Here is a 16,010-nt window from a genome sequence, read left to right as displayed (position 1 = left end):
TGATGTTGTTATCTAAACAACTTATGGTGATGTAGTTATTTAATTAAAAACTATGTAATGGAGGTTTTCGATTTCGTAATTTTATCAAACGATAATTTGCTATCAATTTTTACATTTTCGATTCCTCTGATTAAGAGCTGTCGTGCAACGCATGGACTCTAAAATCTAGTATTGAATATATATCACTTTCAATTTTCTCCATATACACTAAATGGGAATCATATTTTAGAGGTTTGTAACTTTGTATATAATTGATTATCTACAAACGTGTAGTAAAGTTTACTTGTCAAATTTATAGTATATATTTGGAATGAAATCTGGGAGTATAAATCTCGTAAGTGACCTAACACACCAGCTTGAAATCAACCAAGTGTTTATTCCCCCATTTAAATTGATCTTTTCTTTAAATGCGTTATTACCAAATTATTTATCAACTACTACATCTTTTGTCAGAATTGAAAAAAAATCAGTCAACCTTGAAAATTGAATTTTCGTAAGGGTTGCACACCTAATATATTAAAACCTACCTAAACTCACCATAATTCGTCCATTCGTTACATTATAAATATCAAATCCGTTCCTTTTGAGGGAATAAAGCGTGTTAAGTTATTGGGATTACAATTATAATTATAATCGTATCAAGTTTATTTGTAACGATTGGTATATACTGCCCCACACCCCACCCCACATAAAAACACTATTTTGGCTAGATTCTCAAACAGGCCGGTTTTGTTCGTGTTCTTTGACTTTATGGTTCAATTCATAAGCTCAAAAACATTAAAACAACATATCTTGTTTTAAAGGTAATTGATTTTCGTCATTAACAATCTAAACTACAGTTATTATACATTTACTTTGAATTGTTGTTATGTGTTAATTAGTACTTATTTATTGAATGTTTTGCAGGTTCATAATGGGAAAGAAGAATGAAGTGGTATTAGCCACCAAAACATTAGTTGCTGTTTTCTTCATTCTTTCTGTTCACTTCACAACCTCATTGAATACAAAGTTAGTTTCTTTCCTTCTTATTCATTATATTCCTGCATATGTATAAAAAATTAAATAATCTTGGATTCTTACATAATTTTTACTATCTTTTTATTTGGGTGTTTCAATTAAGATCATGCATACAAATTTGTTTATTTAATTTGTTTCTTTTCTTGATGAATGGTTGCTTAAAAGATGGACTAATATATATTTTTAAGATTATGCATTGATGTAAAAGATGAAGAAATCTTTTACTGCATATGGGTTGGGTGGCAAGTCGAACCCATTTGACCTTACCCGAAGGTGGAAGTTGGTCGGAAGTATAGGTAATAAGAAAAGAATGATACCTGTTAAATTACAAAGTAAACAAGTAAGTGGAGCTGGTGAGGCAAAAGTGTCGAACCGGGTGCAAAATTTTTTGGTTTTCAAATCCATGCAAGGGAAATAAATATTATTTACATTAATTTTCATTTAATAAATACTTTATTTTTGACATATATTTTGTTCTATAATTATGTTTTATTAAGTACTCCACTACTCCATAGTTTCTTCCTAGGATTTCCTTCCCGTAAAAGAATATTTTTATTGGGAATATTTTTACAAGGATGATTAAAAAAATTGAGCACTCACAATACATGGTTTATTAAAAAGTAAAAGGAAAAACATGGGTTTCTTTTTGTTCTCGAGAACACAAATATATACAAATAGAAATAGAATCTACTTACTCCAAATACAAGTTTTTTGTTTTTTAACCTTCATATACGCTAGAAAACTAAATAATAAATCAACTATGGGTGCGTACATATTGGGTTAGAGTTTTCTTGTTCGGTACTCATTCTCTTAGTTTTCTTTTGACTTTCTAATGCTTTATGGTAGATTTGTTGACCTATTACTTTGACTTTATGACGACTTATTTGTTTTGAAATATGTTTAAAAGAAATTTGCAATTATATATGTTTTGGAATATTTTAAGGACAGTTTAAGACTTTTGTTAAGAATGACATGCGTTAAGATACATTAATATGTTGCACAAAGTGATTAAAGTTAACGACGATCGTAATGATTGTCGTTGGCAATGGATTTTAACGTGTTACTTTTACAAAGGCATGTTTCACACATTAGCTTATGGTAACTTAAGGGAGTTTAAACTTATTTTTCATACGCTCGAATTAGTAGCACTGTTTGGTAGAAACTTATTTAAAGAGCTTATGAAAAACGTAAGATATGAAAAAATTAGCTCTATAAAATAGCTTATAAAAATAAGTTAGGAGCATATGAAAGGAAAAGTTACATAATTAGCCTCTATATCATTATATATCATTCATTCTTTGCCATTAGATGTCATTCATTATATATCATTTTAGTGAAATAAATAGGAGTTATAAATCTAATATTTGAATTAGCTTGTTCCCGTTTATGAGTTACCAATTTAAGGAACATATGAGTTTGTTTTACTGTGAGCATGTGTTTACCTTTTTCACGTCTCAACACCATCTTGTGATCATTATTTTGTCCATTTTGTAACCATAAACTCTTTACGTGGACCACCTATTGTAATAGGTGAGAAAGTACTATTCTAACCCCTCAGTCTTTCAAAGTTCTATAAAATAAGCCCCGTATTTTTCCACTTATTTGTCAGAAAGGGTTGGTAACTTGGTAACTATGAACCCGTGTTAGTTAAAAATCAAAAACAAACTATACGACGGATATTTATAATTTATAATTTGAAACAAAGGTTATCAAATTGTACAATACATATTTCAATCTAAGAGCTATCGTTAGCAATTTAAGAATTTCCGTTAGCAAAATTTTTGTTAAAAAAATAGTGTTCACAAATGCTTTTGCAAAAGAACATATAGATTGAATAATCAAGAATTTAGTTAACCTAAGTTAGATATATTATTTTATATATAATCAAAATTGTTAAACAATATTTTAGGTTGGTACGTGTCATATAAATGAACCAAAACTTAAGGGCTTGCACTAACATGCAAAAAACATTTACACCTTTCTAGAAAATTGACAGATACAACACCTGTGCTCTGTTGTCCTAATAGTTATAAAATACTTGATTTTTTCTAAACGTAACTAAAATGCAGAATAATATTAAACACTTATTTAAATAACTATAACTATCACATAATCAATATCAATATATAGAACAATTCATGATTATAAACAAGTTACAAGTAGAAAAATCATAAAGTATTTTGTGTTAAATTAATTTTGACAATATATAAATTAATTTTGCTTAATTTTTTATTTTTTAACGGCAGATACAAATCACAGTTTATAATTCATTTTTTTAAAATAATTTTTATTTTTTATTTAAAATTAAAATTAAATAGGTCACGATAAGACTCAAACTCATTACTTCAAGGTTGATAAAATGGCCGAAGATAGTCATAGTCAGTACATTTAAAATGGAATGAAGAGATTTTATATCATTTGGCTGCTACATATTGAAAAAAAAATCCTTAACAAAAAATGAGTACAAAATATAAGGAAATTATAAGAGGGTGTAAACAAAAAAAATTAATACACGAAACCCATTCACGATTAAGCATCATTGTACTACTTTTAATAGAGAAAACTCATTTTTATTTGCAACACCAGAAAAATTATACTACGGAGTTATAATCTTGAGTGTTACTTTGTGCGAGTACTTTAATAGTCAGATGACTATTTCGTTTTTATTTTTCATTATTTATTATAAAGTGTAATTTGTAAATAAATAATAAATAATTGTGATAATGACTTTCGTCGATGAATGAACATGAAAATAATTGTTTAGTTCAAAAAGGTGTTTCATGATTTTTGTGTTTTAATTGTAGAATGGGTGCAAAAAGAACAGTGGGAGGTCATCAGGTGTTATATCCTCCAGTGCAATTACATAAGTACGATGATCATGTAATTTCACACAACCTTCATGTTTTTATTTATTTTGTTTATTAGGAATGGTTTGCACGCACTCAGACTCTAAACTTTATTTTTTTGTGTGGTTAGTCCTCAAAGTTTTCAATTGTTGCGCGCACAGTCCCTAAATCTAACAAACCTTAAAAAATTTCCGTTAACTCGTAGTTTGTAATTGTTGCGCGCACAGTCCCTGAAGCTTACAATAATCAGTATACGTGTGTTTGTAGGTTGTGGTGGATAACGGCATCTTCAGCATCACTTTTGCAAGTCCAGAAGGGACAGTCACGGGTATAGAATATAACGGAATTGACAATATCTTAAGCGATCGAAATGAAATTTCAGATCGAGGGTATGAATTTTATTATTTTGATTGCTTACTTAAGCAATTTGTTGATTAGTATATCACATCTAAAATTATTTCATTTCATTTTATTTGATTTTTACATATATATATATATATATATATATATATATATATATATATATACACTTGAATTATTGCAGTTATTGGGATGTAGATTGGAGTGACCCGCAAAATCCAAAGGATAATTTGGACAAGTAAGTTAATTTAACTATTCATCTAATGATTAGTTTTCAAAATTTTATGTCATATAGATTGTGTTATACTCTTACATTTTTATTTTTATTATTATATACAAATACAAATATTTGGCAGGCTTAATGGCGAACAGTTGGATGTTATTCAGAACGACGGAAACCAAGTGGAGCTTTCATTCAAAAGACGTTGGTCCTTTTCTCAGAAAAACAATCATGTTTCCTTAAACATCGACAAAAGGTGTGCATGTAACACGTTTTGTAGTAGTAATTTGCTAGGACTATTTAGCTTAATTTTCATGATTTGTTATACGTTCGGTCTTAATTGCAGTAAAATTTGATTATCATTGTTGCATTTTTTATTTTTAAATCAAGGTTTATAGTGTTGCGGGGTTCGAGTGGGTTTTATTCGTATGGGATTTTTGATCGTTTAGAAGGGTGGCCTGATGCTGATGTCTACCAAGGTCGAATCGTCTTCAAGCTTCAAGAAAAATTGTAAGACCAGATCCTGATCCATGCATTTTTATATAAATCTCTTTTTTCGATCTATTTTATAAACACATGTGAATGCATAATCACAAAATAATAATAATTAGAATCAAAAGGGTGTCGTGTTTATTTTAGTTTTTAATCCGAAAGATTGTGTTAAAGCGTAAAACAGGGGCTTAAGATTGTGTTAATTTTACTTTATTTTGTTTGACATGCTATACTGAACACTTTAAAGTCTATTAAATATCTTCAAGATAGTACAAAAATACTATTGTCTTGTTTTGGGTTCTTTTTATCCTCGTTTTTCTGTTTTTGGGTAGGTTTTGTGCCTGACCTATGTTCACCTTTTATTAGCAAAAAAAGAACTTATACTGTATCACTTTCTAAACATATTATCAACAATTAAACATGTATATGTGTCGTTTTCAATGATACTCGAAACCACAAGTCACAACCTCTAGGTTCTTTTCATATAACTAAGAAAGAAATATCCATCATTAGATGTCACGTATAACCTTAGACTATATATATGACTTCATCCATCTTTTTATGCATTTGTTTAATTTAATAATTTGTTGAATTGAATGAAAGGTTTCATTACATGGCTATTTCGGATGAAAGGCAAAGGATTATGCCTTCGTTCGATGACCGAAAAAAAGGAGTGCCCCTAGATTACCCTGAAGCTGTTCGTTTGACTCATCCCTCAATTTCTATTCTCAAGGGAGAGGTACTATACAGTTTCTATAAATACAGTAGTTATTATAGTTATGAGTTTATTAATATTATAGTAGTATGTATGTATTTTTAAGTATTTTTAACTTTTTTCTAAATCAATAAAAATAATAATCTATAATTGTAAATACAGGTAGATGACAAGTACCAATATTCAACAGAAAATAAAGATAACCGGGTTCATGGTTGGATATGCTCTGACCCGCCCGTTGGGTTTTGGATGATCACTCCCAGTAACGAGTTTCGTACTGCTGGTCCAGTTAAGCAAGACCTCACATCTCATGCTGGTCCTGTTACTCTCTCTGTAAGTCGGCACACTAGACATTTTCTTCAACCAATTTTTTCCTGAGTTGATAAGTTGATTCGGGTTGTGTTTTTTGATCTGATAATAAAAAAGTTTTGACTAAAAAGAACTGATCAACTTGGTCAAATGGGTTGAAACACCAAGTCTATGTTGGTTGTATGCAACATCATAAATCAACCTGTTCAAAGTTCTAGATTAGATTCTCTATCTCACAATATTCTGTTTTGTAATCACAGTGTAATCAGTTTCTTAAAATAATTAGTATAATAATGTTTGAGAGTTAACTAAACATGCCTAGTTGACAGTATACATAACGGTAATCATTTGAACAAACCCATTATCCAACCCGCCCAAATTACCACCTCTACGTATCATGACAGTTAGTAGAAACCCGGTGACAGTATTCAACCATTGACGAATGCATCTACAATAATCAGTTTATAATCCAATTTTATATTTTACTTCAGATGTTCTTTAGCACCCATTATGCGGGGATCGAATTAGGAATGAAATTTCGAGATGGTGAGCCATGGAAAAAGGTGTTTGGCCCAGTGTTTATATATCTCAACTCAGTTACAACCGAAGAAAATCCTGTGTCACTTTGGGCTGATGCCAAAGATGAGGTAAGATTCTTTCTCATGAGTTGCATATGGTTGTTTATAAGTTTGCAATGTATTATAATATGTTTCTTTATTAGTTGTAAATCTTCTGTTAATCTCTATGCTATGCGATATAATAGATGCTAAAGCAAACAGAGAGTTGGCCGTATGATTTCACAAACTCTCCTGATTTTCTTGGTGCACATCAACGCGGTGTCGTATCAGGAACCCTACTGGTTCGTGATGTAGCATTAGCACGCGCTAAGTCTGCTTTTATTGGCCTGGCCCCACCAGGTACTCTTGGATCGTGGCAACTAGAAAATAAGGTGCGTTTTCTCGTCACTCGGTATTATTCTAGTTCGCTAACCACTCTCGAGTTTAATATTAATTATCTTCTTTTTTTTTTTCAAATAATTAGGGATACCAGTTCTGGACCCAAACTGACGATGGAGGTTACTTTGAGATCAAAAACGTCCGCCCTGGTTACTATAATCTATATGCTTGGGTTCCTGGGTATGTTGGTGATTATATGTACGAATCTGTTATCAATGTCTTACAAGGTTCGTTCCCTATTTAAAGTGTTCACTTTTATACATATCTTATTATATTATATTATACTATACTATATATCTAAAAGATATAATCCAAGTGAATAGTGAACTCTAGAAGCTTCACAAACTTACACCAAACTTTTTATTTTTTATAATTCAACCCCACCCTTTATAATAGTTACCTTCATAGTTTTTATAAACTTACCATAAACTTTTCACATTTTATAATTTAACCATCAAACTTCTTGTTCATTATAAATCGCCCACACAATTTTCACTATCTAATAACTACTCACTATTAATAATTAATAATAATAATAATAATAATAATAATAATAATAATAATAATAATAATAATAATAATAATAATAATAATATTATTATTATTATTATTATTATTATTATTATTATTATTATTATTATTATTATTATTATTATTATTATTATTATCAAATCAATCACATAGTTTCCACTTTATTATTATTTAACTTTTTTCTCTCATTACAAATTAACCACGTAACTCATTTTTTAATAACTGTTTTTTTGTTTTATATATATATATATATATATATATATATATATATATATATATATATATATATATATATATATATATATATATATATATATATATATATATAGTTTTTCCTATTTTATTAAATCGTTTGTACAAATGGTTACGTCTCACTTTATTGATTGAGCATTTGGTTCTTTTCTCTCGACAAGACGAAAACTAAAACAAAAAATGATGAATAATTACTTTCACGCTTATTACAAATCAATCACATAACTATTTTGGGTCCTTCCTCGACAAAACGAAAAATAAAACAAAAAAAATGATAAATAGTTACTTTCTCAATAATTAGCTATGTAAGGGTGAAGAACCGGCACAAAACCAGGTCGCCCAACTAGTTATAAAACGATTGTGAAGATTTACGATTTTTGATTATTAACAGGAAGTAGAATCAGAGTGGGTCCACTTGTATACAAACCACCAAGAAATGGTCCTACCATTTGGGAAATCGGAGTCCCAGATCGCACAGCTTCTGAGTTCTTTATCCCCGAGCCTAACCCAACCCTCATGAACCAATTACTCACGACCCAAAAAACGGACTCGTAAGCCCATTCATTATATTCATCTATTTTTTTAACTTAAAAAAAAGATATGGATTTTGCTAACAACGGCTCTAAGAATTGTCATTAATAACATGCATTAAATTATTGTACATAGCGGTTATCTATCACTTTCTAACTGGCGGTTTTCAAATTGTACAATAATATAAAGCATGTTACCGACAGCCCTTAGGGCTGCCGTTAGCTAAATCCAAAAAATAATTCTATGTGATAATATCTGAAATTATATTACTTCAGGTTTAGGCAATACGGCTTGTGGGATCGATACACTGATCTGTACCCTGATAGAGATTTGGTCTACACAGTTGGTTTTAACGATTATAAAACAGACTGGTTTTTCGCACATGTTAACAGGAATGTTGGAAATAAGACATACATTCCGACTACGTGGACTGTTTTGTTTGATCTTGACAAAGTTACTACTGGTAACTATACACTACAACTAGCATTGGCCTCTGCCACCTCAGCAGAACTGCAAGTACGTGTAATCAATCAATCAATAAATCAATCAATCAATGCTACATGCATATATATATTACAAAAGGATATCAGTTACTGATCTTTCTTTCTTTCTTTCTTTCTTTTTTTTTACCTTTTTTTCAGGTACGGATCAATGACCTGAGAGGGGTGATGCCCTTTTTTACAACAGGGCTAATTGGGAGGGATAATGCGATTGCGCGACATGGTATTCATGGGCTATATTGGTTATATGGTATCAATGTTATGCATACTCAACTACGAGCCGGAAGGAACATAATGTATTTATCACAAACTAGAGGTTTGAGTCCTTTTAGAGGGGTTATGTATGATTATATTCGTTTAGAAGGTCCTCCTCGTTCATAGAATTTAAATTATATATTTTTTAATTTATATTTTATACATAGATATATAGATAGATGAAAGTATATTTTGCATATAGTTGCGTATGTTTGTCCTGAGTAGATATAAAAGAAATGAAAAGTTCAATCCATTGATGTGTAAGTTGTAAATTGATGGTTTTGACATAGTATGGGTCGTTTTAAGTATTGTAATTACTATTTGTTTTAACGGTTGAATCTCAAATTAGGTCGAGTTTGGGTGAGGGTTAACGGGTTTGACTCAACAACTCGTCAAACTTTACCCATTTGACCCGGTTTCAGCTAGCCAAAAGCCACCGATCAACACTCGCCTGTATAATTTGAACTGATTTACCCAAGATCTACCCACCAACTATAAAACTAGCCCGTCATGATTGACACGTGCGACCCAAAATTAACATGTCAACCAAAAACTCATTTGACTTGTTTACCTAATCGAATTGGGTATGTTCGACCTGTAAACCTGTTTATATCAAATTAAATAGAATTCAAGCGGGGTGCTAATTATGATCCACCAATCTCAGCCCCACCAGACCCAAATTGACACCACTACTGGAAATACGTTTATCCAGCCTATAATCGATTTTATAAGCCTGAAAGGATGCATAATTTAAATACTAGCTCTCATGCAACTTCAACAATCATACGAAAGTTGAATAAATTTTTAAAAAAATTTCTGTCATCGCAGGAAACCAGTATATTTGGTTGTGAGGGAATTTGATCCAATCTGAGAGGGTAAACACTATCTTGTCACACCATTATTACACTCAAAATATTCGTTTGATAGTTTTGGATCAAAGTATTTCATCCAAACGTGAGAATTTTAAAAAAAAAATTAAATCTTTTATTTTTCACTGTTGATGTCCTAACCTTAACGATGACTTTAAAGCGTGCAACGTAAACATTATGGTCAACAAATTATGATATAATCAGTGGCGGAACTCGAAACTTTTTCTTGGGGGTAAGAATAATAATACTAGATATTGTTGCAATTTTTGGGGGCTTAATTTTTTTTTTTTTTTTTTAACTCATAAATATTATGAATGTCACAATAGTTAAGTGTAAGTACTCAATTTTTAAGGGACGGGGCACCTCTCTCATGTACCCGATCGTCTGGCACTGAGTATAATACTCTTCAAGATCCTTTATGAAGTGAAAAGTTTATTTTATGTAATCAAATGCAATATAATAATATATATCACATGAAATATCGTCACAAAATATGTAGATCAGCATAGACACGCTAACCCTGTATTGCCTTTGGCAACCCAACCCACCCACCCGCGAAGGCTGATGGCTAATTAAGCTTATCAAATGAAATATCTGGTTTATTAAGTTTATTACTTATTAATTCTTTTTATCATCAGAAATATCATTCGTGATTCCTAGAACTGAAATAAATATATAAATTATAAAGCATGAAACTCAAGTCACATTGTATTGAGTAGTATCATGTAGTTGTATATAACATGTGATGTGAGTTAGCTGTATATATATTTATAATTATTTATTCCTTGTTTTCTAACTTTATTGCTATATATATCTAGTATTGTAGTTATTTTAAGAAAATGACAATTTCAATTTATGATACTAACATAACTCATGCTTCATTATTCCTGGTGTTATACTTGTGATGCCAAGCTATATATCCGTTTAGTTATACAAAATGACATTCTTAATTGGTTGCCAGAAGAAAACCATGCATCTGTTACGCTCTTTAATGTACGATAATAATTATAATAAAACTAACCAAATATTGAATATAAGTTAGCTTAAACATGATTAACATGTTGTTTATAACAATTATTGTCACATGATTTATAAGTTTCAGTAAAATCTGATTGGTGTAAAAAATTCACTGATTCGATCAGGTGTGAGAAAATGTAAACAGTAAGTATATATGTAATGCATGTGAGTTATTAATTGTTTTTTATTATACTTAAATTAGAAGTACAAAGATTTAAGACAACTCATATGCACAATTCCTCCATGAATCAATGTTCACACTATTTAAATACTAAATATAGCAAGAAATTTGTATATTTAGCATATGGGTTCAGTGTTTGTTAGTTTGTTACACTCACAAGCTTTTCACAAGATAAATACTTGGTTAATTTAAAAGTTCATCAATCTTCAATAATCATATAAAATATCATGATGAAAAGCAAAATTTAATTGTACGTTTCACATTGTGCATGTTTTGTGTAGCTATATACGAGTATATTACTTAGGATCTAACCTTGTAAAGACAGCCTATAATTCTTTCTGAAAATAGAAGGCTTCTTAATTCTTGTTATAAATTGATGAACTTCACAAGTGCCCATCAACATCCTCCTCTTACATTTTAATTTCAATCTCAAACATGAAGCCATTCAATTCATAGCTTTCCCTCTTCTATAGGATATTCAATTTCTCTCTCTCTTTTACTTAAATATTAGGGTTACTTTTCTTTTCTTTTTTTCTCAATTTAATCCATTTGGCATCATGTCTGTAGACAACAAAACCACACCACCGAACCGACCTACAAAAGATGATATCCAAACCTCTATTGGTGGCGGTTCAAACGGCGGTGGTGCTGGTCGAAAAACATCTTCTTTGAAGCCTCCGGAACAAACCCTTAAATGTCCTAGATGTGATTCACCAAACACAAAGTTTTGCTATTACAATAATTACAGCCTCACTCAGCCTAGACACTTTTGCAAGACATGTAGAAGGTATTGGACTAAAGGCGGGGCCCTTCGTAATGTGCCAATCGGTGGCGGTTGTAGGAAGAGCAAGAAAACTAGATCAAGTTCTTCAAGATTCATCATTAATGGTGATTCTTCTTCCTTCAAAGACTCCTCTTTAGATATTGGAGGGTTGAATTTGTTAAGTGGTCTCTCACAACCAGCTATGGACTTTCAACTAAATGGGTTAACCCAATATTCTTCATCATCTTCAATCAATCAACCACCTTTCATGAATCTTGATCAACCATTAGGGTTTCGTCTCCCTTTGATCAAACATAATCCACCTCAATTGCATGGAAGCTTTCAACAAGTTGGTGTTCCTAATCATGTTGCTTCCTCAATTGAATCTCTGAGTTCTATGAACCAAAATTTACATCAAAAGCTGCAGCAACAACGATTGGCGGAGATGTTCGGTGGACGTGGCGGAAATGATGTTGGTGTTGGTGGACATGGAGTTGAAACTGAGCTGCAAATTAATCATCAGAACGAAATTGTTGCTATACCTCAACCAGCTCAGAAGCTGCAGCCTATTTTGTTTCAAAATCTTGAACCCTCCTCTCAAAACTCGATGAATGATGAGTTTAAAAGAGATAATAATGGTGGTTTGGCTACTGAGTGGTTCATCGACAACAATTTTGGATCGGTGAATGCGGATTTAACGATAGCTTCAGCGGATGGAAATGGAGCTGGAAATTATGAAAATGGAAGTCTCAATAATTGGAATAATGGAATTCAAGGATGGGATCAATTCAATCAGTACAATGCTTATGGTGATCAAGATTAATATTAATATTTAATATGGAAGGATGATAAGAGACTTAAAAATCAGAGTTTAATCAAAGTTCTTTATGTTTCTGCATTTTAAATTCTATGTCTTTTTATCTTTTTGTTTTTTAATTTACATGTATGTGTGTTATGATGGTAAAAAAGCATGATTATGAAGATAATAGTTGTTTTTGTTTTTGTTTTGTTCTTATGAATGTTCTCATTCTATGTTGTTTAACTTCAAGGGGAATAAAATATGTTTTACATTGGTAAAGAGCCTTTTTCAAATGTTTTATGATGACTCTCTATAATGACAAGTGTTTTTAAAATAATCTTTTCTTACGAGTTATAGTGATTATGTATCAAATTAATACATAGCGAACGTCGATTTATTGACGACTTAACTGACTTTTAGAGTTTAAATTAAATTTCAGGCAGAATTTGAAATCCATAGAAATTTAATTTTACCATTTTCATGGAGTCTAAATTTTATTTTTAATGTTATTTAATTTTTTTAAAATTTTTTTCCTACCTATTGGCCGGAGGTCACGCGGAAGCAATCTCTTTATCCGTCGAAGAGAAAAAGATGACTTTATCTACTTTTAAGTGTGTTTTCATTCTGGGTGGAGAAATGACTTGTATTTATTCTCGAATAGAGGAAGAATTGTCTACATCTCACCTTCTTCATACATCACTTATGTGATATTGAGTTTTTGTTGTTGTTGTTGTTGTTGCTGCTACGGCAAATTAAATTCATTTTACTTTGTAACTAGAGGCGCCGGGGTCGCCAGTGGGTGTCGGGGCCGGAATGTCGGCAGCAGCAGCAGCAGCAACAGGTGCAGTAGTGGGTGGAACAACGGGGCCTGAGCCGCTCGGGATGTCAGTAGGTGGAACGTCCGACATCTGAACAAGGAAAAATAAATTTTCCATGTCAGTATGTCATAAAGCAAGCAAATAATAGGCCAACAGTTTAAATCATGTATAACAATAAGTAGCATGGCAATATCAGTAATCGTACGAAACTAGCATGCAATCGAAAGCAAGTAATAGCATGCAGTAGTGAAATCACGTAGTAGCATACGGCATATAGCAGTAACAGTAAGCAGCAGCATGCAGTAAGTTCAGCGGAAACAAGTAAACTAACAAGTTGTAGATTAGCCCTATTAGTGAATCCTACTCGGGTCGGCCTTAGACTCACTAATGCATCCTAATTCCCTACAACCTGGCTCTGATACCAAATGTGACGCCCCGTACTAAATCATCATGTACGGACCATCAACAACAGGATCATTACAAGGTTAAGTACTATATGCGCTTTAAAAACAGAGTTTGCATTCATTAATAAAAGTGACGTCATAACATACGTCAATTGTTTTACAAATCAAAAGTATGCTTCACTAAGTAGAAGCATTAAATAAGTGTACGTGACCATAATGCTCGTTACATAACATAAGTTCATAAGTAAAAAGTTTGAATGCAACATAAGTAGTCATGCGATAACAACTCTAGGCAGCGGGTTCTACAGCACGACTAGTAAGATAGCGGAAGCGACTTCAAGCACCTGAGAAAATACATGCTTAAAAAGGTCAACACAAAGGTTGGTGAGCTATAGTTTAAGTATAACAGTAATGTAAGTAGGCCACGAGATTTCAGTGCTACAACGAGCGTTTCAAAAGTATGTAAAAGTATATGCTTAACCGTGGGCACCCGGTAACTAACTTAACGTTTAATGTACCCCCTTAAAGTGCACTTGGCAAGTGCGTATAACCTCGAAGTATTAAACACTCGTTAAATGCTAGCGCTACTAGCCCGAGTGGGGATGTCAAACCCTATGGATCCATATCTAAGATTCGCGTTCACGGTTCAAAAACCAATGATTAAACGTTACCGAGCTAAAGGGAATGTTTCTGCCGTTATATAACCCACACATATATAAAGTTTAAGTACTCGTGCCTAGTATGTAAAACATAAAATCCGCATGCATTCTCAGTTCCCAAAATAAGTTAAAGTAAAAAGGGAATGCTATAACTCACAATGATAGTAGTAGCGGTAAAGTAGTAGTCGGGAAAATGGTGTGCAAGTAACGGTCCAAACGTCCTCAACCTAAGTCAAATAGCACTAAGTCAATAAGTCGTCTCAAAAGGTTTACAAGTACGTAATTAAGGTCATAAGGGTCATCATCAATCATCATTAAACAAAAGGTAACAAGTAAGACTCGTTTATGAAAGTCGTTTAAAACAAAGGCTGACTTCGGTCAGTCACCACGGCCTCTACCCTTACTGAATTAAGGTGAGACCAGTGGTCATGGCTCCGTATATGAGTCCCTTAAGTGTGGTAAAATTTACAGAAGCAAACTCGTCTTGGTTTGACCGTGGCGACGGTCTAAGTGCGAGTAGGTCAGAAATTTCTGCACAACGTTAAAGGACATGGTAACGATCGGAGGGCCATAAATCCTAAACCGTAACTCGGATTAAGACGAATCCTATATGAAAAGTTATCTACTCGAAAAGTTCTATCTAAAAATCAAGGTTAGAACAGCCCAGGTCTATCGGTCTGTTCCAGAAGCACCAGGTCAGTAGGTTTTGGACAGAACAGTGGGTTTTGGAGAGTTCCGGTTGTCTCGGTGCTTGATGTTCATCACGGTTCTCATTCTTGATGCGTATAGCTTCAAGTGTACAACTCGTTGATGTGTTAACATCATTTTGACCAAGGTTTGTCCATCATAACTCAAGTGCAAGTGTTGTAAGTGTGTTGATGAACCAAGGTTACATCAAGGCTTAGTTTCAACACTTACACGAACTTTAGTAGTAAAAACAAGTTATAAACTTAAATCAACAACTAGTAAAGTGTATGTAAGCTTTATAGCTTTTGTTTATGACAAATTTAGAAGACCATAAGCTAGATAACTTAGATCCTTTGCAAGTTTATGAAGTCATAACTAGTAAGTTACACTTCCTTGTTCTTGAAACTTAAATAAAGTTAACTTTTGTTCAAGAGAAATGAGATCAAGACTAACTTGTAGTTCTTGACCAAACAAACTAACAATATGTAAATAAGGTGCAAAAATGAAGTAAACAAGTTAAGTAAACAAGTTGCTAGTCCAAGTGTTGTTCATACTTTAAAGATTCAAGCCTAAGTCTTGATCTTTAAGGAAAGTAAACTTGAAGTTCACTTCCATGACTTGCAAGTATGATTTTAAACAACAAGAACTTGTAATCTTAGAAACAAATAAAGTAGAAAACTAACTAAATAAGAAAATGGTTCATAGTTGCTCATACTTTTAAAGATTCAACCCAAGTTGATCTTTAAGTGAAGTAACTTTAAAGTTACTTCAAGAACTTACAAGTAATGAGTTTCTACAACTATGAACTTTAAATCTTTGAAACAAAATA

At 32.1% G+C, this 16,010-nt stretch overlaps 2 protein-coding genes across 2 annotated transcripts; both read left to right on the top strand.

Annotated features, from left to right (window-relative positions):
* Positions 1–611: 611 nt before the first annotated feature.
* LOC139867509 (uncharacterized) lies at positions 612–9,351 on the top strand. Its single transcript, XM_071855873.1, has 15 exons — positions 612–803; positions 907–1,008; positions 3,822–3,897; positions 4,131–4,252; positions 4,408–4,461; positions 4,580–4,699; positions 4,834–4,953; positions 5,539–5,674; positions 5,813–5,983; positions 6,451–6,606; positions 6,723–6,908; positions 7,001–7,142; positions 8,090–8,249; positions 8,505–8,745; positions 8,871–9,351. Exons 2-15 carry the CDS (start codon positions 914–916, stop codon positions 9,108–9,110), a joined length of 2,019 nt encoding a protein of 672 aa, XP_071711974.1. The 5' UTR covers positions 612–803; positions 907–913; the 3' UTR covers positions 9,111–9,351.
* Positions 9,352–11,519: 2,168 nt separating this feature from the next.
* LOC139867669 (dof zinc finger protein DOF5.7-like) lies at positions 11,520–12,779 on the top strand. Its single transcript, XM_071856032.1, has one exon. It carries the CDS (start codon positions 11,609–11,611, stop codon positions 12,635–12,637), a length of 1,029 nt encoding a protein of 342 aa, XP_071712133.1. The 5' UTR covers positions 11,520–11,608; the 3' UTR covers positions 12,638–12,779.
* The last annotated feature ends 3,231 nt before the right edge of the window (positions 12,780–16,010 follow it).

The sequence above is a fragment of the Rutidosis leptorrhynchoides genome, chromosome 9, assembly GCF_046630445.1.
Source record: "Rutidosis leptorrhynchoides isolate AG116_Rl617_1_P2 chromosome 9, CSIRO_AGI_Rlap_v1, whole genome shotgun sequence".
In the NCBI taxonomy this organism is placed as follows: Eukaryota; Viridiplantae; Streptophyta; class Magnoliopsida; order Asterales; family Asteraceae; genus Rutidosis; species Rutidosis leptorrhynchoides.
This window is presented reverse-complemented; position numbering and strand designations above follow the sequence as displayed.